Source organism: Oryzias latipes, chromosome 1, assembly GCF_002234675.1.
Source record: "Oryzias latipes chromosome 1, ASM223467v1".
Classification (NCBI taxonomy): domain Eukaryota; kingdom Metazoa; phylum Chordata; class Actinopteri; order Beloniformes; family Adrianichthyidae; genus Oryzias; species Oryzias latipes.
This window is the reverse complement of record NC_019859.2, coordinates 1,719,098-1,743,623: the sequence shown is the minus strand read 5'-3', so window position 1 is coordinate 1,743,623 and position 24,526 is coordinate 1,719,098. Positions and strand designations below refer to the sequence as shown.

At 48.2% G+C, this 24,526-nt stretch overlaps 3 protein-coding genes across 5 annotated transcripts; 1 reads left to right on the top strand and 2 right to left on the bottom strand.

Moving 5' to 3' along the window:
• Positions 1–155: 155 nt before the first annotated feature.
• On the bottom strand, positions 156–6,421 carry ptp4a1 (protein tyrosine phosphatase type IVA, member 1). Its single transcript, XM_004065479.4, has 6 exons — positions 6,251–6,421; positions 2,126–2,811; positions 1,958–2,050; positions 1,544–1,674; positions 1,276–1,350; positions 156–1,201 (listed from the first exon to the last, which is right to left on the bottom strand). The coding sequence occupies exons 2-6, from the start codon at positions 2,228–2,230 to the stop codon at positions 1,084–1,086; spliced, it is 522 nt and encodes a 173-aa protein (XP_004065527.1). The 5' UTR covers positions 2,231–2,811; positions 6,251–6,421; the 3' UTR covers positions 156–1,083.
• A 2,616-nt stretch (positions 6,422–9,037) lies between these two features.
• Positions 9,038–13,535, top strand: lgsn (lengsin, lens protein with glutamine synthetase domain). Of its 3 annotated transcripts, none has more exons than XM_020706599.2 (4): positions 9,038–10,908; positions 11,050–11,683; positions 11,896–12,062; positions 12,139–13,535. In XM_020706599.2, exons 1-4 carry the CDS (start codon positions 10,843–10,845, stop codon positions 13,330–13,332), a joined length of 2,061 nt encoding a protein of 686 aa, XP_020562258.1. In that variant the 5' UTR covers positions 9,038–10,842; the 3' UTR covers positions 13,333–13,535. The 3 variants fall into 3 exon arrangements, with proteins under 3 accessions (XP_020562258.1, XP_023812522.1, XP_004065624.1); XM_023956754.1 differs by having other exon boundaries at positions 9,039–10,908; positions 11,019–11,683; XM_004065576.4 differs by having other exon boundaries at positions 9,039–10,961.
• A 4,238-nt stretch (positions 13,536–17,773) lies between these two features.
• Positions 17,774–23,887, bottom strand: LOC105356798 (protein FAM83B). Its single transcript, XM_023956505.1, has 4 exons — positions 23,434–23,887; positions 21,750–21,914; positions 20,683–20,807; positions 17,774–20,548 (listed from the first exon to the last, which is right to left on the bottom strand). The coding sequence occupies exons 1-4, from the start codon at positions 23,866–23,868 to the stop codon at positions 18,796–18,798; spliced, it is 2,478 nt and encodes an 825-aa protein (XP_023812273.1). The 5' UTR covers positions 23,869–23,887; the 3' UTR covers positions 17,774–18,795.
• Between the last annotated feature and the right edge of the window lie 639 nt (positions 23,888–24,526).

The following is a 24,526-nucleotide window of genomic DNA, read 5'->3' as shown; positions in this document are numbered from 1 at the left end:
AATAGGTAACAACAGGAACCTGCTGGTTTTTCCAGAATAACAGACATCCGTTAATCCTCCCCACCAAATAATCAGCCTGCTAACATAAGATCATGGCGTCTACCGTCGTCCAAAACTGTTGCTCAACAGCAAAAGGCGACAAAAACAGACGCGGGTTTCCTTTTCAGTGCTTCCTTTAATGAACTCTCACAAGTTGGTGAACAGGTACAACTTTGTCGCTCACTGTACTAAATCACACATCCATTGATAGTATAAATAGCCAACCTAATGGTAATAGTACACATTAGCAAATACATAAAATCATCAAGTATCCAAGTCTTAAGTTACAGACACCAAATAAAAAGGCATACAAAATGCTGCAGATGTTGGAAGTCCAGTTAGAAGCAAAAAAACAAAAAGATCACATTTTGGACGTGGCAGTTTAATTGGTAAACACAAGGTTTGATAAAAAAAAGAAAAAAGAGGAAAAACGAAAAAACTTGCAACAGTTAAGCCTCTGATATTAAAACGAGCTTCTGAAAGGGCATCAATGTAAAGACTTCCTGCTCAGGATGAAGGCAACGGCTGAGGATTTAGCTCCAAGTAGAAAATGAAACCGTTTCGTTTTTCCCCCAAAATGCCGCCTGGAGGGGCTCCTGCCTCGGTTGCCTCGTTTCACTTCGATTGTAAGGCATTTCTGGAGGATAAATCTGATTTGGAGGAAGGCAGACCTCTTTCTGGTCACTAACTGAAGCTTTGACCTTTGACCTTTCAGGTGAGACCAGGGGGGAGGGGGGTCTTTGGGATCTAATTGCAAACGACAGTTTTCCAACATCTGACGAGGATACGCGACTCATTCCCTTGGTTTTTATTCTCCTTGCCGGGCGCTTGAAAACAAAAACACACATCGCTCACACAACTTTTTACCGTTAAGACGTTTCATTTCGGGGAGGGGGGGGGGGGGCAGCCAGATCACCAAGAACAGTTTCTCAAAGTAAGAGAACACAATAAAGGGAATAAAGAGAAGCCTGCCAGGTGATCAGCTAACAGAGGTGGGAGGAGCTGGTCGGCCCGGCGCGGCGCAGGGCGGGGCGGCGTTTGGCTCTACTGGATGCAGCAGTTATTGCGGTGGCCGTTGGAGTCTTTGAAGCGCAGGCGCATCTTTGGACGATATTTCTCCAGGTAGAAGAGCTGCTTGCTGTTGAACGCCCCCCGACGCTTCCTGGAGAACACGGGGGAACAAGTCAGAAGGGGGAAAACAGGCAGGAAACATGGAGGACGGGGGGAGAAACTCACTGTCGGATGAACTGGACCGCGTCTTCATATTTCATTCCACATTCGATCAATGCGAGCGCCACCAGAACCGGAGCTCTGTCCAAACAGAAACACGTTTCAGTAGAAAGTAAAAGTGAAATCTGTGAGCAGAGAACAGGAGAAATGCTGAGTCTAGCTATGTAACAACACACTGATCCAGGACCAGCAGTCATGTGACCCCCCCCCCCCCCTTTAGCATGTCTACCATAGAATTAACGTAGTAGGATAGTGAAGACCCCCCAGCAGTCACCTCCCCAGCCCTGCCACACAGTGGACAGCGATGCAGCAGCCAGGCTCCTCCCTGAACTTCAGCTTCAGCAGGTTCAGCCAGTCGTCCACAATCTGGTTGGAGGGAGGGGCTCCGTCGTCAAACGGCCAATCCTGAAGCAGAGGAAGAGGAAAATGACGTCATCGTTTCTTGGAAACCAAAACAAAGACGTGTGAGGGCTGGCACAGCTGCAGGGAAACGGAAATGTTGATGCAGGGGGGGGGGCCTGGGGAGTGTTTCTGCTTCACGTGCCGCTGAGCACAGAGGCGTGTAACCCCCCCGACAGGAAATGATGGGGTGTAAACTTATGGACCAGTTTGTGAAAAGAGGATAAATTTAAACCTTTGGGTTTCATCTGCACCAAAACATCAGAACCAGAGCTGGGTTTGAACTGACCAGAACTTGGATTCCCTCCTTCACCACCAGGGCGGCGTCGTAGGTGGCTTCACAGACTCTCACCACAGTGGTGACTCCGTATTTCTTCAGTTCCTACAACAACAAGAGTCGGTGAGCAGAAAAATGGTTGTTGAGAAGCAAAGGAGACTTTTCTAAAATGAGGCTCACCTCTATAAACTTGTTCAGCGTGGCGTTGGTGGGATTGTGGGTAATGAGGAACCTCATGTTCTTGTAGGTGATCTCAACGGGGGCGGGTCTGTTCATTCGAGCCATCGTGAGAGCGTAACAACGTACAGATATACCAAAAGCCAAAGGTTTTCCACGGAGTAGAAAGACTTGTAAACAGTTTGAGTTGGAGGGAATGTCAAACAAACGTCCAGAGAGCTCCGTGAAGCCCGCTAACAAAAACCCTCCAAACTTCTCTGAGGTTGGCAAAGACGGAAATTTAAAAAATGAACGAGAATCAAAAACTCAAAAACAACCGGCAATGAGAACGAGCTGGCAGCCAGGAAGGAGCAGGTAATTGAAAAAGTAACGTAAACCTCTCCTCTGAAGTAAAACTAAAGAAAAAGGAAGTAAAAAGGCTGGTTCCACCTTGATTCTGGCCAGGTGGAAGCCGACGAGGGCAGTGTGCAACGGCTGAAGTTACCCCATCCAGGCCAAGTGATCGCTGGTTCTGGGAGGTGCCCCGGTCCTGCCAACCTTCCGGGGTTCCTCCTGTGGCTCAAGTGCGTGGGATGGATGGCGAGTTTGCGCGTTCACTCGTCTGCATAGGCAGCGTGCTGAGCCTGGCAGTAGTCTCCACTGCCCTTCAGAAACTCCATAAATGTGTGACCCAGAACACCACAGAACTGCTGCAGAACACAGGAGAGGACACACAGGCGCCGCCGCGTCAGCCACAAACACCAGTCACGTAAACACATTCAGCTCACGTTTCCTCTTTTTGGAGGATCCAGGTTGGCGCCAAGTGTGGCAGAGGCGCCGCCATCCCCATGTGAGCGTGGAACTGAAGCCCTTTGGAGCTTCATGAAGGTGGAAAAGTGCTCGACAGCGCTAACATGGTTTGTTTATAAGCAACAGTGCATTTTGTTCTGCATCCTGATTGGCTGGAGGCCATGCATGTTGTGTAAACTGTACAGGAAACGTTCGTCATGTCGTTTTGACATAAATCTTTGATCACAAGGCGAGCGGATCTTTGCTTTCATTCTCTAACGCTGGAATTATTTTTCTATGCAAGCCTTATAACCCTTTAACACCTGTAATGTCGCCGGGGACGGCCGTATGGCTGATCGGAACTCGGACCGTTTACAAGTCACCGGGAATCAAAGGACTCGGGTGAGGAGAGAAGCGACGTTGCATTTGGTGTTTGTGTGTTTTATGTGTGTCGCACAAAGCCAGCTTCAGAACCCGCTGGGATTCTGTAAATTGTTTAAACGGTTAGGCTGAAAAACACGGCCTTTGTTTAATTTCAGATAAATACAGCAAGTTGCAGAAAACCTGACGTGAAGCATGAGGTGAACGGAGCAGAAGTGTTGTAAAAGCCACCAATCACGTTCATGTGTTCACTGGCTAAACAAAGAAACACATTCAACACATGAAGGCAGCTTTACGGCAGTTTTACAAGATGTTTGGTTGGATTTTCCCCTGAAGAACCACGCAGAGACGTGGCTGCAGAGCCAAGTTCAGCTTTCAAGCGTAGAATGTGTGCGGATCCAAACGTTCTGGCCCCGAGCGGAACAGAGCGTTCGGCGGGTTTCTGCTGAGGCCAGGACAGCCTGACATGAGCACACGGCGTGCACACGGCGTGCTCAGGATCCTGGTTACAGCGTTCTGACACATTCTGAGTGGAAAGAAACAAACACCAAAAAATATCACCAGTCATTTCTGCTGCAGGGCTGACATTTTGACCCTGAAAAGGTTATTTTTTAGAGGTAATTGTTAACGGAAGAACTCTACAGATGAGTGAACACAGCAGCTGCTTTTCTTCTCAGGGTAATCGCTGTTCCTGTTGGAAACTAAGCGGACACGTCAACCAACCCATCAGCTAAATTATTCTATTCACTTAAGCGTATTAAAAACCATCAAAAGTGCTGGGGGGTAATAAAAATTAAAGCATCTGGCCCCTTTTCTCCCTGATTTGTGTTTATTTAGAGTCATTTGACTCTACGGGTGCCTGAAGGTCTCATTTCCAGTTGGACTCGCTTCAGCTCAGTAGTTCTAAGTTTGGGGCCAACGCTTTGTTCACTCGGCTCTTCAAGCGTCCTTCTGCTCCGAGGCTGTGGTTAAGGCGGAGCCCCAAGATGCCATCCACCCATTGGCTGAGAACAAAACGACTGGGTCCAGTGCATCATGGGAATCAGACGTGTGTAAACACACTGTGGTTTGTGGCTTTTGCAGGGTGTGATTCCCTGCAGCTCTTCAGTCTGTTTCTTCAGAGCAGCGGTGCAGAATCCGCTTGGACGGGCTTTCTGAACCACAACCATCTGAACGCTGTTTTTGAGGTGGAGCTAGAAATGGAAAACACAGACTGGAAAGGTTTGACCGTCAACCAATGGTTGCCCTCTACCATCCAGCTCCCCCTGTTAAATGATCCAGTTTATTGTCAGTGCAACAACCGGGATTTGGTCAACATTACATGTTGCAGCAACACAAGACAGAAGTCCTCAAAGTGTGTCATCCAGACTAAAGGTGAACTGTTCCACTCAGTCCCAGCCGGACCAGACTGAACCGGTCTCCGTGGACAAAAGCTTCTGATCGCCAAACTGCATGGAAGTTCCAACAACACGAGCACCAAGCCAGCCGATAAAGGAGACACAGAGCGCCCTGGATGAAATATTAAATCTAGAAAGAGTGTTGCTGCAGGTTCCCTGTGAACTCGTTCTAGGGTGTAGAATGTTCTGGTATTCCAGGTGATAAATGCCCCCCTCCCTCCTTTGCTATCAAACAGGGGGTTTTCTGGAAAGAAGCAAAGATCAAAGCGGACCCGACCGCCGGAAAAGAACCACCAAGCAGCTGCTCCTCTGTCCAAAACAAGAACAAATTCACTTTGAAAATGTTTGATTTTATTGGATAAACTCCTCCAAAGAAAATAAATGTATAGATCAAAATAATGAATTTTGCATTATCTAAAGTTAATTAATTTTTACACTCAGTCAAACCTGTGGTGAGAACGCACCTTAGGTAACTTAAAGTGCTTTTCCTGAAACCTCAGCCGGAATTTTCCCAGAATTCCCTCTGTGAATAAGAGGAAATCTTTGCTTTTTTAGATCACTTTAACGGCCTCACGTGACCACATGCTGTGTTTTCTCTCTCTCTCTCCCTCTCTTCTACGCAGAGCTGACATGGCGCGCGGGGCTGTTCGGTGAAGACAGGTGGGGCTTCTGCTGCTTCCAGCAAACCGCACCTTCAGTTCGCAGAAAGCGGCCAGCACCTCTGCCGCAGCTCTTTTCCCCCGCGAGGCCCTTGGCCCCTTTTTGCCTCCGAAAAGCCCCGGTCTAAATCCGTGACCGGTAACCAGCTGGAGGAGTTTCCCACAAATCTGAGAACTACGGCCTAAGCTGTCCAAGTATGCCGGCATAATCCGCTACTTTCCGGCTCAAACAGCCTATCGCAGAAAATGTTCCGGCGCGCGACCAAAACGCCTGGATCATTCCAAAAGAACTAAAGTGTGGGGGGAGGGTTTCGACGATAAACGAGCGTTAATGGAGCCGTTTTTCTTTTTGTTCCTGAAGCCGGTTTCACGTCTGTCGGTTCAGCCGCGTCCTTTGTGTCGGACAGACTGAGACGCCGCCATCACTGCGCGTTCGAGGCCTAAAAGACGCCGGACTCACCGCAAGCTCCGCGTCAGGGCGGAAAATGCGACGGCCCGCGTCGTGCCGCGAGGACACTCGGCGGCCCCTCCGTCGGGCGAGATGCTAGAAACGTCCGCGAGCGGTTTTCACTTCAACCCGCGGCCATTTTAAAAGACCAAATCCTTCGAGGCCAAGCCCGAGCTGCGCATCTAAATGCCGCTTCCCGTCCGCCGCCACCACACCGCCCTCCGAGTTCCCCCGCGAAAAAAAACAACAACAAAAAACGCTGTAAAAGACGAATTAACATCTACGTGTTTGGGCAGACAGTTCCTGAGCACTCAATGCGGTTTTTATCCAGAGGTTTCACCGAAAAACGTGAAGGCCAGCTGCTTGGTACCGATAAGGTCCTAATTTACATCAGTCAGAAGCCGGAGAGGAACTGAAGAAACAAAATGGCAGCCAAGCGACAGAAAGGATGGTTTAATAAAGACGTGATACTTACTGGGATATGCTTACTCATTGAAGATTGTAGCTTAATCATACAGCCGGTCCCCAGAAACTGGTAAACGCGAGAAACGGTTCTCCACCATACAGATCGGTGTGGTCTCTCCGAGCTGAGCCGAAGTCTGAGGATGCGCCAGAGACGCTGACACGAACAGAGCCGACTGAGCGGCGAGCGACACTTCCGTTCTGACCTGTCAAAATAAAACTCGCTCTGCCGTGAATGCGGGGGTGGTGCTACAGGTCGTTAAGGGAGTTAGAGATAATAGAATGGTAGAAGCTTTGTGCCTGACAAAGATAATAAAATATCTCACATGTTACAATACTTATAAATATTAAAATTGGTACATCTTGACTCATTCTCAAAAAAATGGGTTAAATCCAAATGACTGTAATAATCCTCTAGGGGATTTGAAGATCTGGTTAATCTTAAGAGACCAGACCATTGTAAATATATTGTAAAGGTGAGATGATCAGAATACAAATAATCAAATTTGGTGAGAAGTACACATAATGGGCATTTGAGGATTATTCAAAAGGTTTGTGAATGTCAGTCAACATCTGCATTAAAGACACGGAGTAAAAAAAAGACGTTTTTAACATGTTCTTTTTTGCCATTATGGAGGACAAATGCATACTAAATTCAGTAATTTATTCAAATCGTTAATCCAGAGCAAATGAAATAAATGTCATTTGTAACACCTGCAGCCCTGCAGAAACTAGGTCCATGAAAGCAACACTTTTATTTTAGTTGAAAAAGTCCCAATCCTAAAAAAACAGACGATTTGGAAAACGATTGGAGTGGGACTTCAATAATCCCTGAATGGAAACTAAGCTATTTTATATTGTTTATCTACTTGTTGACCTCCTGAAACACATGTAAATGTTTGAAACGGAGCCAACTTTAGAGTCAGCGTTATATCATTATTCTGCCGTCATTAAAGCCTTTTTTTCTCTTTAAAACTATAAAATAATATTAAAAGCTCAGTAAGATACATCATATTCCTTTAAGCGGCTAGTTGTAAAATATAACGTTTGTGTTTTATCTACTTTGATTTAATTTTGTTGCTGATTTCTGGAAGGTACAACTCTTATTTTGAAGATGCATTTTCCTGCTTCCGGTTTCTCCTGGATTTTAACGTGACTTTGATGGAAGCCTGGAAACCCCACCCTGAAAATGTGTGGCGTTATGTCCGGACATCTCTCAGCCTCAAGGCGCCAGATCAGGCGCTGATCATGGTTGCCAGGTCCGTCTATTTTAAGCAAATCTGCTCTCAATTTTTCAAAGCTCATCAAACGAATTTGGCAGTCTGGTTATAGTATTTTTCCCCCCAGTTTTTTGCTTGTTTGAGGCTTCAACAGAAATGTGTCAAAAGAAAAGTATATATGTATACATGGTTCCGGTGCTTTTGGGGGTCTGTCCTGACCCCCTCCTCCTCCTCCTCCTCCACCCGTCTTCATCCTCCCAGTGTCCTGATTACACGGTACAGCAGAAAGTTGGTGTTGAGCGTTCCCCCGTGTGATGCAAAAACTGTATTTGAGGAGGAAGCTCCGCCACGTCAGGCCTCCGGAGTTATCTAACCCAAATGCAGCAGAATCTGCGCTGGAGTTCATAACAAACTGCAAACAAAAGAATCCCTGCAGCACGGCTGGAGTTTGCAGAGCCACGGGGGCACGTGCACGCACACGCAGGCACGCACGCGCTGCACACGTAGAACTGTTCAAGTGGGCATTTACTATGTTTTCAGTTTTTGAGTGTCAGGGGAACGTCTTTCATTCTTCATCCCTGCACAGAATCCCCTGTAATGCAGGTCAAAGGTCGTCTCTGCCCGCTGCAGACTCGGTCTTTGCATGCATGTGGAAGCCAGCACATCTCCACACAGACTTTCATCGTTTGGATCTAATCCTGAAGTCACATGAGCGACCTTCTCCACATGACTGTACATCTCAGTCTCGTGAACCTCCAGAAAAAAAAAAAAAAAAAACAGCCCAGAGACTTTGAACTGCAACCTGGTTTGACGGAGCCGCAGGGAAGCAGCAAAGTGGGTCAAAAGAAACCGACTGACCTTTCTGCCCCACATCAGGGTGGAAACGCTGTCACCACTATAAACCCACAGGTAGAAACCAGTTACATTTACTCAATTACATTCACTAAAGTAACTTAAAAAAGTCGTTTACAGGACCTTAAGGCCACTGCAAACATTTGGCACGGAGGAGAATTGGTCATAAGAAGTGAGAAAATTTGTGGTCTTATTGTGAAATTTTCCCAGATAGATCACAGATGAACCCCATTAAAACCACGAAAGAAGTAGGAATAAACCACACAAGAAACACGTAAACCAACGCAGAAGGTGAACCGTGTGATTATTCACGCTTCTATGCAGTGATTCGAGTGTCAACGACCTCATTTGAACGTGATCTGTGCGCCGTATACGTGATTAAGTTATACATCGGTGGTTCACGCGTGAAAAGTCCGTTAGACATACGTGGAACGGTCGCGGAAAGACAACATTTAAATATGCATCTTGGAAAAATCACACAATTGTGTAAAATTTAGGTAATTGCGTATAAACTACGTAAAATACGCCTAAACTGCGTAATTCTCAACGGACCACAAATCTTGAAATGTTCAACATCGACAAACGCAAGAAACACGTATGAATTACTGATCTGGGTGTTAAACTGGACACCAGATAAGCTCAGTGGTGAAGTCAAGCTTTTTTCATCTTCGCCAACTTGCCAAGGTAAAACCTTTTTTAACAGCTGCACATTTGGAAACAGTAAATCAGGCGTTCATCACGTCCCGGCTGGATTACTGTCATTCTCTGTATGTTGGACTCAGCCAGTCGTCTCTCTCACGTCTCCAACTGTTCCAAATGCAGCTGCCCGTCTTCTGGTTGGAGGACGTAGGAGAGTCCGCATCACGCCAATTTTAGCATGGCTGCACTGGCTGCCTGTGCATGTTAGAGTTCACTTTAAGATTCTTTGACTTGTTTTTAAATCTTTACATGGTCTGTCCCCGCTGTACCTCTCTGAACTTCTCTCTCCTTACTCGCCAGCCCGGTGCCTCAGATCAGCTGCTTCTGGAGGTACCGAGGTCCAGATGAAGCTCAGAGGGGACAGAGCTTTTGCTGTCGCTGCTCCAAAACCGTGGAACTCTCTGCCACTGTCCATCAGAGAAGCTCCATCACTGCCCATTTTTATTTTAATTCAACATGAGACTTCTGTTATTGCTGTGTTGCTGTACTGGTTTGATTGTTTTTATCTCTCTATTTTTAATCTTGTTTTAGTGTTTGTTTTCTTCATTTCTCGTGTTCAGCACTTTGTGTCGGCTGCTGCTGATTGAAAGTGCTCCATATTAAAGAGGAGTTGAGTTGATGTCACAAAGGTATCTGCATTTCCTGGGAGGAGAATGAGCAACATGTACGTGTGACACGGCCAAAATGTTTCCTTTAGTTCGTTTTACTGATTACTTTGCTCATTTATCTCTGAGAAGAAACAAGAAATTGTTTTTCTAAAATTCCACATCTTTATTAGATCCAAGTGAGCCGCTGCTAGTAGTCAACACTTTTATAAAAAAAATACAATAAACTTACTAAACCATAAAACAGTGTGTTTTAATTTATTCAAAAAACCTTAAATTCTTAAAAATGCCCAATCATAATTTTCATTTATATTTTTACTGGACAGATTCCATAAATGATAAACCATAAATCAATGTCTGATCATACAGGTTCACCCGATAACTAACTACTTTTGGACTTTTCATCAAATAATGGTTTGAACAAACTCTCCTCTTCTTCAGGCATAAATTTAAGTGACCTGTACTTTATCCACCTCTTCGTGCTTCTTGGAGACTAGAAACATGTTGGGAAAAAAGTGAAAACCTGTCGGATCAACCAGGTTAACGAGTTCATGCCTGGATTATCTCAGACGTGTGGAGACTCAAACCGATAATGTGACCATTTTCGTTCTCGTTAGGTTCAGATAAAGGTCATTTAAACGACAGTTTTTAAACCAACCAAACCCCATACCATGATATGCCACCTCCAAGCTCCACCATTCAGGCGCTTTCAGCTCATGTTGGTCCAGAAAGTGTCTTATTTTGAAAAACAGTTTTAACAAGCTTCTTTCCCAGACCTAAACTCTTCTCCTCTAGGGTTCATCACTCCTTCCTGCTCCTTCATTCACGCGTTCCCTACGTTCATGTTTGGTCTTCAGCCAGAAGAACGTGGTTCAGTCCACGGATGGACTAGAGTTCTGCTGTTTCTGACCCGTGGTTGAACATTTTTTGGATGTTCCCATCCTGTGGAGCAACAACCTCATTGTTGGGTTTCCATGATTTGGAGCGATCTGAGCGCCACATCCTTCTGGAAGCAGAGGCGCTGAGCTCGGCACTCTGCCTGCGGGCGACACAAAGGCGGCGCTGAATGGTCCGGCCCTGCAGCCAATCAGCTCAGAGCAGCAGGAGCGGATCGCCCTCTGCGAGCGGTCGGCGGGGGCCACTGTCCAGCTGGACTCCAGCAGCTGTTGGGGAGGGGAGGGGGGGGCCTGAAAGAATTTTCTAATTGTACCAATTGTCTATAAAAATTAATGTGCGAGTTAAAATCCCTCCTCATGAGTTCAAAGACAGAAATGAAAGACTCTGAAGACTCCAAGGTAAAAGTTCATAACTCGACCCGCTTCTGCTAAATAACAAGGTTAAACTGATGGTACGTGTGGATGTTTGTTCAACGGTTTGGTTCATCATTTCTTCCCTGCGTGTGAAGCCGTTCTTACCGTCCCACGCCTGCTTTCCAGGACGACCTGCGAAGACCTAAAGACCAAACGGACGGGACGGCGATGAGCAGAAACGACCAGAAGGGAGTGAGGCTGACGGGGAGGTACTGGAGCCAAACGGAAGGAGGTCCGTCCATCGTCCACACTCCCATCGGCTCCCAGATCCCCCCACACCCCTCCACAGTCGTCGCCATTGGACCTCAGCTCCAAAGATCTCCGCTTGATGAGCCAAAGGCGGATGGAGAGGCTTGGACGAGGGACACGCCCTCTCAGACCAGGGCGTCCTTTGGGGAAACGGGTTTTCCTCGGCAGACGGTGCCGGAGCTCAAGTCCATCTTGAGAGGCGGTCCTTTGTTCTGCATCAGCGGAGGAGATGATGGGGAACCAGGAAGTCCCTGTCAGGACTGGAGCAGCAGTGGTGGTGGAGGTCCGGGTGGTGGTCAGGACAGAGCTTTCAGTACCTTCAAACCCCAAAGGGATGCTTCCAGAAGAGGGGCCAGGTCCAGAGGCATCACATCTATTCAGCTCCCCCCCAGCGTGGATTCATCCAGCTCGTTCAGGTCTGCCACCCACACAAATAGGAGTCCGGGAGTCAGGACCGACGCACATTCAAGCGGCAGCTCCTGGGGGGCAGACACTGGAGGTTCTCACTCAGGTTGGTGGAGCAGAAGCTGAAAGATCTGGTCTGAATACAAATGAAAAAGTTCTTGAACATTTTCCAAACCCGATGTGTTGCACTGATGACGTTCTGACTGATGGATTTCTGATCTTCCTAGAAGGTCGTTTTGGTAGCTTTGCTCCCGATTAGTTCTGGAGTTTCAGATTTGTTCGAGTGGTGTTCAAGATGTTTCCCCCTGTGCTGAACAGAAAACGACATCACGACCATCGCGTTCTCTGGAGACCAGTGGTTCATGGCGTCCATGGAGCAGATCAAGCAGCAGATCGCCCGAGAAAACATCAACTTTGTCCGCTTCGAGGCCACGGACCTCCACGGCGTGTCGAGGTCCAAGACCGTGCCTGTCCGCCACTTCCACGTAGGAACTCAGCCGGATTTTTGGGGGACGTTTGCGGTACTGTCATGACCCGGCGGCTCTCTGCTTTCATTTGTAGGAGAAGGCGGTTTACGGCGTACCCATGCCACGGAGCTACCTGGAGCTGACGCTGAGCCCCAAGAGCAACGAGGTGGACCACGCCAGCACCGCCAACTTCAGCAGCGATGTCCTCCTGATCCCTGACCTCTCCACCTTCAAGCTCTTGCCCTGGGCCGAGCAGACGGCGCGGGTCATCTGTGACCCGTGCACCGTGACAGGAAGTCCCCTCTGGACGTCTCCTCGCCTCATCGCCAAGCAGCTCCTCGGCCAGCTCCAGAGCCTGGGATTCTCCCTGCACTCGTCCTTCACGTACGAATGCTGCGTCTTGGGAGCGCCGGAGCGGATCGGGCCGAAGACGCTCCTCTTCCCCGCCACCACCCTTCTCAGCAACCATGACCTGCCCTTCTTTCAGCAGCTGGTGGACAGCATGTACTGCATGGGTGCCGACATTGACAGCATAGCGTCCGCCAGCGGCCCTGGCCAGATGGAGATCAACCTGAGGCCAGAGTTTGGGATTTCTGCCGCCGACAGCGCGTTCACCTTCCGCACAGGCATCAAGGAAATGGCTCGCAAACTCAGCTACATAGCCAGCTTCTTCACCGATGACGGCCTCTACAACGCCGGCGTGCTCTCCCACAGCCTGTGGGACGCCAACGGCCGACGGAGCCTCTTCCACGGCGGCGAGAAGCCCGGCGAGCTGTCTGAGATTGGTAGAAAGTGGCTGGCGGGGCTCCTGACCCACTCGGCCGCCTTGAGCTGCCTGATGTCGCCGGGCCTCGGCTGCAGGAACCACATGGCCAAGACGATCAAGGACCCCAAACGCCTCCTCTACGCCACCTGCGGCTGCAACGACAACAGCAGCTCCTTTAACATCAAGAGCCACGGCGGGAGGGAGACGCACGTCGACAACAAGCTGGGGTCCGCCATGGCCAACCCCTACATCGTGCTGGCCGCCACCGTGGCCGCCGGGCTGGACGGAATCCGGAGGAACCTGACCGTCGAGAGCTCCCTGACCAAAGCTCCCAGCCAGCAGAAAGACTTCTCCATCCCCATAAAGATGGACGACGCTCTGGAGGCGCTGGAGGAGGACCACGTCATCCGCAGCGCGCTCGGAGAACCCTTCGTTCAGTATTTCATCGCCATGAAGAAGTTCGAGATCGAGACCCAGGAGCTGGACGACGAGAGGAACAAGTGTCTGGAGTATTTCATCTGACAGAGACGCCACTCCTTATTTTAGAAACCAGATTCTTTCACATTCTGTGAAATAAAGGACAATGAGCTCCAACCTGCGTGCTGAACTATTGGAGTGGTTTGGTGTCACTGAAGATTTCAAGAAATATTTACACTTTCATGCAAAAGTGCTCAATAAAAGTCTGTTTTTCATGGATTCCATTAAAAAAATGTTTTTTGTTCTAATATTTTTTTAAAACTACAAAAGCAAAGAATTACAAACTAACTATGTAACATCATCTGGTCATATAAACTATAGGATTAGCTGCCAATCAAAAAGCCACAAAGTGTCCAGGTAAAGGTCATGACCTTTTTAGACTATGTGCTCGTCATGACGTCACCAGTCTGTTCTGTTCTTCCTACAGACTTTATCCACAAACATTACAGAGAAAACCGTCGGGGAAATATTAAACATTGACCAGGATGAACCGTTTGTTTTTGTCTTTGGTGATGCAGACAACAGTTTGATGTGAAGCTGCAGAGGCAGGCAGGGACCGTCACTAAAGTACAAGAAAACACCCCAAACAAACGGGTTTCTCCATAACTCACCATAAATGATCTGTAAATTATCACAAGAACTCATTATTGTTCAAACAAACTCCACAGAAATCCCTAATACCATGAAAACCATCACTCTCTCTTAGAGTGAACCAGCAAATTTGAGGAATGCAAGTTATAGACGTGTCCTTAGGACTACAACTGTTGTAGTCCTAAAAACATTAGAGCCAATAGACCTTTTTCGCAAAAACCGGAAACACGTCAGCAACGTGTAAACTTAGTTCCGGTTTGTGCTTCGCTGGCGGAGAATGGCAGAGCCTAGAGTGTTTTCGAAGAGTCTGAGTTGTGTTCCGAAGGTCATCAGCGCCGATGTGATGAATAGTGTGAAGATGCATTCGTCCACTAAAGGAAACAAATTGGACAAGGGATATAATTTCGTCCACGAAGAGTTTATCCACCATTACCAAGGTAAGCTTCAGCTAGCTTAGCCATAGCCGCATCACCGGTAACTCTGTGTGTTTGTTTACGTCAAGTCCTGGTGTTATTTGTAATATAAGGTATAACACATCGCAGTGAATATGTTGTGTGTATGTTTAAGTGAAAAGGCATGAGATTAACATGACACCCAAAAATTTGGTGAAGCTGTAAATAAGAAATGTTAAGTTGCCCGTTTGCGTGTTCATTTATTTTTGCTGCAGTTGCGGCACTTTCTTCACTTACTATTAGTATTATTTTTCTGAAAGTAGGGTGACCAGACGTCCTCTTTTCCTGGACATGTCCTCTTTTTTGATACTTATATAATAAAATAACATTGAACATAGATGAAATGCAATCATATTTGCTTTATGTACGCAGCTCTGAACACCAATTACTCTCGATGAAATATCTCACAAACTCACTTCACTCCTCTTTTTTACTAACTCAAATCTGGTCACCTACTGAAAGTTATAGTTTCGTGGTTACATTGATGTAGCAACATAAGTATGTCTTAATTGTAACCTATTTAATTTATTGTGGTTAGATATCACTGGATGCAGAAAGTGCCAACCTGAAAGCTTTCTCCTGCAGTTGTGCAGCTGGTAAAGGATTCTGCAATGACATCCTTTTGCCATCCTGTTCCAGACCGCACATTATTCACAGCTGGGTCTGCAGGCTGCTCCCCCCCCCTGGCCTGCACCAGTGGCTTGCAAAGATGGCACAGACCAAGAGCACAGGTGGGTTTGTGATCAAATTATCATTATGATTTAAGAATGGATGTGTATCCATAACAACTCTAAATTATTATAAAAACACCCCAGTAGTGACTACAGACTAATTGCTTTTTGCCTTTTATTTATAAGGGAATCCATCCTGAACCGGTTAGTGAGCTGATGGTGCAAAAACCCAAAACAGTTGGCAGGGACGGTCTGAGGTCCACACTGTACAAGACATATACAGGTGATTAACTTAACTTTTTGTTGCTTTGTGAGAGCAGGTTAATTTTTTTTAATGTTATGACTAACCAAATTATGGTTACAGCAGATATAATGAATTAAATTTAAATGTAGTTATGCACTTATGTCTAACTTTTGTGTGTTGTGTTTCTCTTGTGTAGGACCACAGCCAGATCCATATATGATGGCATCTGGAAGCAGATTATGCCAGGTGCAGCCCCAACCTCTCATGGGTGTGTTGGATGGGGTTTCTGAGATGGAATGAAAGAGAACTTGGATATATATTATAGCAAATGCATGAATGCATACCTTAAATTACACTTATCTTGTCTTTAACAATCAGTTCAGCCTTCTGCCTTACTGTTGATGATCTGTAATGTTCTTTTTTATTGTAAATCTTTGATGTTATTTGTGTTGTGATTAATCAGTTGTTGTTACGCATACCAAAAAATTAAATGAGGCACAATTTTGACCAGAATTGTTTTATTTGTTCATCTAATTTTTTTGTGAAGTCAAAGTCACATTTCAACAGAAAAATATTACGAATATAACAATTGTATTTAATTAGATTTTAAGAATATGTGGAAACACTAAATTTTTCCATACTATTTGCACATTATACATTATTTACATACCAAACATTAATTCACTCTTCAACACAAAAAAGTCCTTGACAATTTGCCAAAACACGGCATTTAAGCCAGATCTGATTTACACTGCCCATCAGTGTGAGCGGCACGGGAGAGTCCCTGATGTGAAAGGACTTTATCCTACCGATCACTCTTTCCACCATAATTCTGAGGTGGGTAATGGCTTGGGTTCGTTCTGTTTCCTCGTTGCTGATGGAGCTGAAAGCTTAAAAGGTGGAGTGATGAGCTTAGATCCATTGTCAGTTAGGAGGTCTTGAATGAGGAACTCTTTGTCCGTCATGACATCGTCTCCTGGGGCTCCAGCAAAGGAACTTGGCTTCTAAGTCATGGATGTAATCCAAAGTCTCATCCAGAGCACCTGTGAAGATAAAGAAATTAAAAATCAGTCTTAATATATTTATTGTACCTTTTAACACAACACAGTAATCATGTTTTGAAAAGTATGTTAAGTATTTAATTACAAATACGTTTCATTTATTTTTGTTAATGACAAAATACCCAAAATTAATTAAATACATGTAATTAAAATGGGGAGAGCGTGAACAGCTTTTATTATAAACATTCATTTGTTCAGGTAGAAATACATTTATCCAATAACGTTACACATAGTTGACCAACATTAACCAAACACATTATGAACAATCTTACCTGCAGGTGGGTGTGTCACGTAGATCCATCTTTACTGCCTTAGCTTAGCCACCGTGTCGCTAGCTTCACAGCACAGCTTCATAGACTGACGTTTGAGGTTCTATACTGACTCCCTTCTCCAAGGAGCAGTAAAGTTTTTCCAAGGGAAAATACTCGGGACGACACCACTCTTCAGGCGACGAACGACGCAGCCGCACCACAATCCGGAGCGAAATGCCGGCAGCAGACGGTGCTACCTGTGTTTACATTAAAACTATGCCCTTCGTCTCTTCGGATCGTCTGTATTCATTCGGGTTTCAGATTTGGATCCACAGGAAAATAATGAAATGAGAGGCCGGGCTGTTTTTGGTTGGAAGACGAACAGCCTGGAACACAACAGAGACTGCAACTCTTCGACTCTGCCATTCTTCATATGTGCCGCTATGCTAACAGGAAGTTGTTTTACACGTCATTGACGTATTTCCGGTCGAAAAATGCGGAAGTGTGAAAAAGGTCTATTCAGAAAAAATAGAGCAAAAAACAAAAGATTTTTATCTCCAATGACAAAAGTAATTTAAAATAATGAAAAACACAATCTGAAAACAATTTATCAGTAAAAAACTGATTTCAAATAATATCTTGAAAAACGAAAAAAAAAATTGAAAAAAAATCTCTAGAAAAAAAATAATCTTATAACTCATAGAAACAGACCGCCACATCGTGACCACCGCCTCATCGTGACCACCGCCTCATCGTGACCACCGCCTCATCGTGACCACCGCCACATCGTGACCACCGCCACATCGTGAGCGTCCTGGTATTGAAGGAGGAGGAACAAAACAGACTGGTGATGTGGCGACGAGCTCATAAACACACAGGATCATCATGTTCGTGACACTTTGTGGAATTTTCTACTTGAAACCGCAGCTCATCCCATAGTTTTCCGGAGCCCTCCATGTTTGGAGTTCTTTCCTCTTGAAAAACACTTTTTTGTTTTATTAAATTCAAATCCCTTCCATACTTTTTTAAGGGAACACTTTCAGAATCCAAAGTCATTGACTGTCAGCTGTTTTGAAGGTTTTCCCAAACAGGGGAACTTCAAAATAAAAGCTTTAAAAATAAATAACAGAAAATAAAAATAAAAAGAATCTGAATATTTTCTGGGCAGATTTCTTTCTCCTGGCAATAACAGAATAGACTTCAAAGAGAAATGTTAGGTTTAATTTTTTCTTTGCAGCATGGAAGAACGAGGATTAAAAGCTCCAGGAGAGACCAGGGAGATGTGAAGAAACCATGTGATCAACTTTACAGGCCCCCCCTCCCATGAAAATGCTGTTTATGGTGCTGTTAACATTTTGTGTTTCTTTATTCACATTGTGAATCTGGAGTAGATGAAAAAATGTCGTTAGTGACGTAGAAAACATACTGGGCGGGGCCCCAAGCTCAGTGCTCCGCCCCTTTCCGATGCAGACAAATGGATCCATGAACGTCTTTGTTTTCCTGGTCTGATTTGGAACCTGGATCAGAACCGGACGGCAGGACAGATCAGATACTGCTGTAAGCTAGTGGGCAAAACAGAGAGCTCTCAGTTGTGGGTGCCAATGGTCCCGCCCACAACTCAGAAGTGAATTTCTGATGAACTCCTGCCGCCCTACAGAAACTATGTCCTAGAAAACGACTCAGATTTTAAGAGTTTGGCTAAAAACGGCAACATCAGAATGAGGAGGCGGGACGTCCGCAGGAGGCGGGATGTCCGCAGGAGGCGGGACGTCCGCAGGAGGCGGGACGTCCGCAGGAGGCGGGACGTCCGCAGGAGGCGGGACGCCCGCAGGAGGCGGGACGCCCGCAGGAGGCGGGACGCCCGCAGGAGGCGGGACGCCCGCAGGAGGCGGGACGTCCGCAGGAGGCGGGACGCCTGCAGGAGGCGGGACGTCCGCAGGAGGCGGGACGCCCGCAGGAGGCGGGACGCCCGCAGGAGGCGGGACGCCCGCAGGAGGCGGGACGCCCGCAGGAGGCGGGGCGCCTGCAGGAGGCGGGACGTCTGCAGGAACGTCTGAAAGACGTTCAGAAAACGTCGTCCTAACGTATTTGCTCCCCTTTTGTAGGATTCCTCGGCCGTAAACGTGTTGATAGAGAGATAATGTTTGTGTGAAAATAGGGGAGTCGAGCTGCTTTCTTTCACATTTTCCTGGTAGTACGTAAAGATTCTGAGGCCAGAGCGAAGCCGCTGCAGCTTCTTCACTTGTGCTTGTGGATCAGATGTCCCACCCGCTGCATGAACCTCCCCAGCTTGTTGTCGCCTTGCATCTGATTGGCCGTCAGACCGGCGTCCGGTCTGCTCAAGGACGAGCTCTTGCTTTTCTCCGCCCTCCTGGAGGGTTTGCCCGAACGGGAAGTTCTGCTGCCGAGCAGATCCTGGTGGGGGCCGAGACCCCGCTCTCGTTTGCTCTGAGAGGCGGGGGCTCCTTCTGCGTTCGGGGAGCTCCTCCAGTCTTGGGGGGGTTCTGCTGCCAGGTGGGTCTTCCTTTTGCTGGAACGCTGAGGTGAGAGTTTGGACAGCGGAGATCTGGGTTTCTCAGGTTTGGATGGTAAACTGAGGGAGGGCTGAGACCTGGAGAGTCCTGGAGAATGTTCCTTCTTAGGGGTTTGACCTGCTGTGGGTGAGAAGAGGCCGTCTGCCCCTAAACCCGGGTTCAGACTCTCAGTCCTGGAGCTCAGTTCATTGTCCTCAAGCTCTAAATGGGCTTTGGTTCTGGCAAAAGTCTTCCTCTGAACATCTCGGCCCTCCCGCTCTTCCTCTGTCTGACCTTCATCCATGAGACTCGTGCTCTTTGGAGATTTCCTTCCTTCTCCTGGATCTGCTGGTTCTGCGCTGTGGTCCATACTTTGAATGGACTCTGGCCCGGCTCGGTCCCGGTCTGGGTCTGCAGGGAGGCTCTCCTCTGCTCCTTCTAGCTCCTGGTTTTTCTCTCGGTCCTGACCGTTGGGGTGGCTGCTCGGTCCCTCTTTTTCTTCGGGGATCTCGAACAGAGACTTCTTTCCTCGGGGGTGTTGGACGCTCAGACCGGCGTAGGGGGGCCGCAGCTCAGCGTCTGCTTTGGAGGAAGCTGGACGGTTCCAGCTGTGGAGCTGTGGATCAGTGGCCGTCTTCAGATCGTGGTGGGAGGAGGAGCGGCGTCCGTCTGCACCCGTCCTTGGCTCAGCCGTTTGGGGGTCCGGCTCTAAAGTTGTGACGCTGTTTCTCAGATCCGGACCCTTGGAGGAGGACATGGCGGAGCGTACGGACCTCAAAGACTCCTGACTCTGCCTGAAGTTCTCCTGCAGACTGCGCCTCTTCTGTCTGACCCCCTCCATGGTGGACAAGATCTCCCTGGACCTTTGGTGAACCCACTGGGACTGGAACTCATTCAGGCCCCCGTGTGGGGTCGCCACTGGAGACGCTGCACCGTGACGGCCCTCCGAAGGCCCGTCCTCCCTATACGGTCTGTGGAGAGACGACTCGGAGTTGAACGGCATCAGGTTCGGGTGCGCGCCGTGGCGTGCTTGGTGCCGGCGGGGCTGCAGGGACGGCCTGTCAGGAGGAACTCCCAGGTCTTTGGTCCCCATCCTCAGTCTGGTCATGGAGTTCATCTTCTGAAGCTCCCCCCCATAGCTGTGTCCTCTCAGCAGGCCGTCAGCGTCGGGATAGTGGGACTGGTGCAGCTTCTCCTGCACGCTCAGGCCTCTGTTCAGCGCGGCGGCGTCATGGAAGCCCCCGTTCTGAGGACCCCTCACCAGCCCCCGGGAGGGCATCCTGTTCAGGGACAGCAGGCTGGACGTCTGCATTCCCGCTCGTCTCCGGTGTGGGACAGGAAACGCCTCCGGGGTCAAGGCCGCGGGGACGACGGAGCGGGCGTACAGTCTTCTGAACTCTTCATCAAAAGAGGAGACCAGCAGACCGCTGATCACCAGGACCATGCTGAGGTTGATCTTCTCAAACGACCACGAGTAGCTTGAAGAGGAAGAAACACAAACGTCCCGTTCAAAAAGGTTTGATGTTTGAGCTCTTTGGCATCACGCCGCCCCCTGCTGGTCATCTGACACATCATCATCTGAAACCTGACTATGGCGTGGAGAACGTCTCACCTGTAGGTTCCGTACAGAACCGTCCTGCCGTCCACCAGCATGAACTTCTGCTCCAAACCTCCGTGGAACCTCATCCCGGACTGGCACTGGTACGGCAGACCCCGGACGGTCCGGACGCACACGTTCTGAGGGACAAACGGAGCAGAACCAGAGGTGAAACTTTACCAGAGGAGGAACAGACTCCTGCAGGAGCGCCGGCGCGTCACTGGAGCTGGACTTTCAGGTAGAACCTGTCGGAGGCATTCCTCGTCACGCTATCGAAGAGTCAGGAATGAGACCGGACCGGAAACGCTGAAGCAGATCAGGACAAGTTGTGCCAGCACCAAACAGAGGAGCAGGGGGGCCCGTGACACCCCATAATAGACCCCTAAGGCCCCTTAGTGGGATGACCCAAACTCATTACATTTGGGGGGTAAATATTATTATCATGGAGAATGATGAAAACTACAATTTAAAAAAAGAAGTGTTAAAATGACAATAGAATGTTTACAAACATGTTTTTATTTGTTCCCCACCAATAATTTACGTCCCATTTTAATCATTTTAATGCACAATAAATCCATATCGATCCATAAGGTTTGAAGCTTTCAGAGTTCTGTTCTCCCTGAAGAAACTCTCCGAAAGTTGCAGAAACCTTTTGATGCTGGGTTCTGGTTCTGGAGGGGGCAGCTCCTCCAGAACCAGAACCCAGCAGACGTCTCAACGCCTGAAGCCGTCGTCACGGCAGAGAAAACCGCAGCCGAACAGGAAAATCCAGCCGGACGGACTCAGCTGCTGCTGCAGATTCAGTGTGTGTGTGTGTGTGTGAGTGTGTGCTCTGAACAAGACACCCCCCCCCAAAAAAATCTAAAAAGCGGCGGGGCGGGGCCTAACTGTCAACAAAGTCACCAAACAGAAAGCAGGAAGTTGTGGTTTGGATGCAAAACGCATGAAAACTTTTCTAACGTCTGCTTTTACTTTGAAAGGCTCCTTCTGTTTTCTGTTTGGGATCCTAGAATTCCTGCTGTTTTCCTCAGAAATCACTGGGATGTCAGGAAAACGGACGGACCCGGGGGTCCCGGCCTCACCTTGATGTCGAGGATGTTGATGCCCACGTTGCAGGACATCTGGAGGAAGCCGCTGACCTGCAGGTCGTCCAGGAGGATGTAGACGGCCACGCCCCGCAGCGCCGCGTGCAGGACGTCCCTGAAGATGTCCACGTCGGTGAAGACGTCCATGGCGATGGCGACGACCTGAACGCAGCAGAGCATCAGTTAAACCTGAAAATGTGCTGAATTCTTCACACAAAACGGATGTGGAGCGACCACAAAAAAAGAGAAGAAAAACCGAAAATCTTTTTGTCTTTTGTGTTGTTGATCAGATAAATGGATGTTGAATGAATAAATACTTGGTCTTTTCCTCAACGACCCCCCCCCCGATGGACATGCTTGTTTGTGGGGTTTCTAACACGTGAAATCTCATCTCAAAACGACGTGTCTGAACATTTGTTCACATCGTTGTGAATCAGGCGCAGATGAAAAAATGATTGGGTGTGTTTCCTTAGAGAATACTCCATTCTCATGCCTCCACTTGCAGACAACTCTGAGGTGAATTCCTGTTGAACTCCTGCCGCTCTGCAGAAACTAGGTCCTAGAAAACGGATTGTGGGGACTAAACGATGATTGGACTTCAGCAGGATAGATCTCAGTTTTCCTGACTCAGACATTGTGGTTACAGGAGGACTCATCTTCACCTCCTCTCTGGGGTGAGGAGCCTCCTCATGCTGAGGCCTGCCTGGAGGAGGAACGCTTCAGTTGAGGTGGTTTTCCCTTAAATTGGTGTTTTTGTTTGTAGAGTTCGTGCTGCGACACGATCTCTGCGCCTTTCCTCTAAATCCCGCTGAGCTTCGGTCGGTCGGTCTCAGCAGAACTTCCTGCTGGTTTCTGCGTGGAGGTTCTGGATGAAGATGAGCTTTCAGATTTGCAGCATCTTCGTCATGCGCTCACACAGGAACTCAGATGTTTCTGCTCGTTCATCGTCTGCTCTAAATGTCCTCGTGCTCCTTCACCGCCAAAGCCAGACGCTGATGGGAGCCTGCAGACGCCTTTTTGAGGCCTTGGTGGGATTACGGGTGAAGGCTTCTTCCCTCCAGGCTGCGTCTCCTGCTGAGGCATCTGCATTCTTCTCTTTGCTCCTGAGAAACTTGAAGATGTTCCCCCATCCTGACCTCAGAGCATCTTTGTGGGTTTGGAGCAGAACTGCTGTTCCTCCTGAGGGTTTAGATCTTTCCTGCGATGGATCGATTTGTGGATCCCTGAACTTCCTGCTTGGATCAACAGGAGCTCAGATCTCCATGTGATCCAGCAGCTCGCCTCACGCAGCCTGAAGAAACGTTTATGGAACGCTGAACGTTCCAGAAAGCAGAAGACTTTTTATGTGTTCTGGTTTCGCTCGTTCACATCTGTTCACACTGATCCTGGATCCCGATCAGGTTTCAGATCAGAAAAGCTTCAGTCGTGTTTCCTGTTTGGGTAAAACTGATGCTGTGATGAAGCCGAGCCGTAGTTTGATTGCTTTCCCAATAAAAATAAACTCTTTTCAGCATCATTTTTAGATAAAATATCAGTGAGGCGACTTTTTTTAAATGAGTAAATATTTGTGAGAGAGGAGGAGTAGTTTTAGCTCCTGTTACCATAGTAACGAACCACCATGACAGCTTTTGAGGGGTTTTATTCGGGGCTGCAGAGGCACAGCAGGACCTGACCTTCTCACCTCACGGGCCTCCTGGATCTGACTCCGCACCACCTCCTTGATGGTGGGCGTGTTCCGCCGCGGCGGGTGGTACAGCAGGCTGATGCTGGTGTCCTTCTCCTGCTGACGGACATCTGGCCACCCCAGCTGCAGGTCCGGCACCTCCTCGTCCGACAGCGTTGGGAAGTAGGTTGAGGAGCAGACGCCCTCCGGGCCCCGTTCCCAGTCAGAATCGTCCAGAACCAGTGACCTGGCGTTGTCTGAAATGAAGCGGATCTCCTCCTCTGAGAGGAAGCTGTGGACCTGCTCGGCCCGGAGGTACTCCCTGTAGGCCTCCTTGCCCCCGCAGAGCAGAGCGTAGATGGCCAGGCGGTATTCCTCCCTGTAGTGCGGCTGGACGAGGGGCGGGGGGCCGTCGTCTTTGAGGGAGGACAGCATGGACAGGCTGGACTCCATGGATGACGTCCTCCGAGGGGACCTCCTCTTTACCTGCAGTGGAACACAGCGTCACACCTGAGATCCACCTGTCTTCCTGCATCCACAGCGACTCTATTTGTCCTCCAGAGAAAAAATGTCCAGTTTTAAATCCACCAGAACTACAAATCCCAGAGCCCCGCCCCTTTCCATATATTATTAAGAAGCCCAAATGTGGTCAATAGATCCCAAAACGGGCTTCATTCAGTAGAATGCTGAGGTCAGGAGCTATTCAGGTATAGAAATGTCATCTACAGAGAACAGATCTGAACTCAGAGGAGGACATGAACATTTAAATGTGTTCACAGAGGATGAACGTGGGGTGGAAACATCCTGAGAGGGAAAACAAAGAAAACTCACTTCATAACTGGAGGAGAATTCCTGGTTTTCCTGGGAAGTCCTGGAACTGGAGTGTCTCCTGGAACCGACCAACTGAAACTCCTCCACGGAGAGCCGCCGCTCCAACTGAAAACCGGTTGCACCAAAGCTGCAGACCTGAACTTCTTGTGCAAATGAACAGCCTGTTGTACCTGCCCCGTTCACACCTCTGACAGATACCTGCAGAGGCCCCGCCCACCTGAGCTCACCTGAGTTTCAGGAGCTGCCTTGTTTTTCCATCTGTCACTCAGTTTTAACTCAG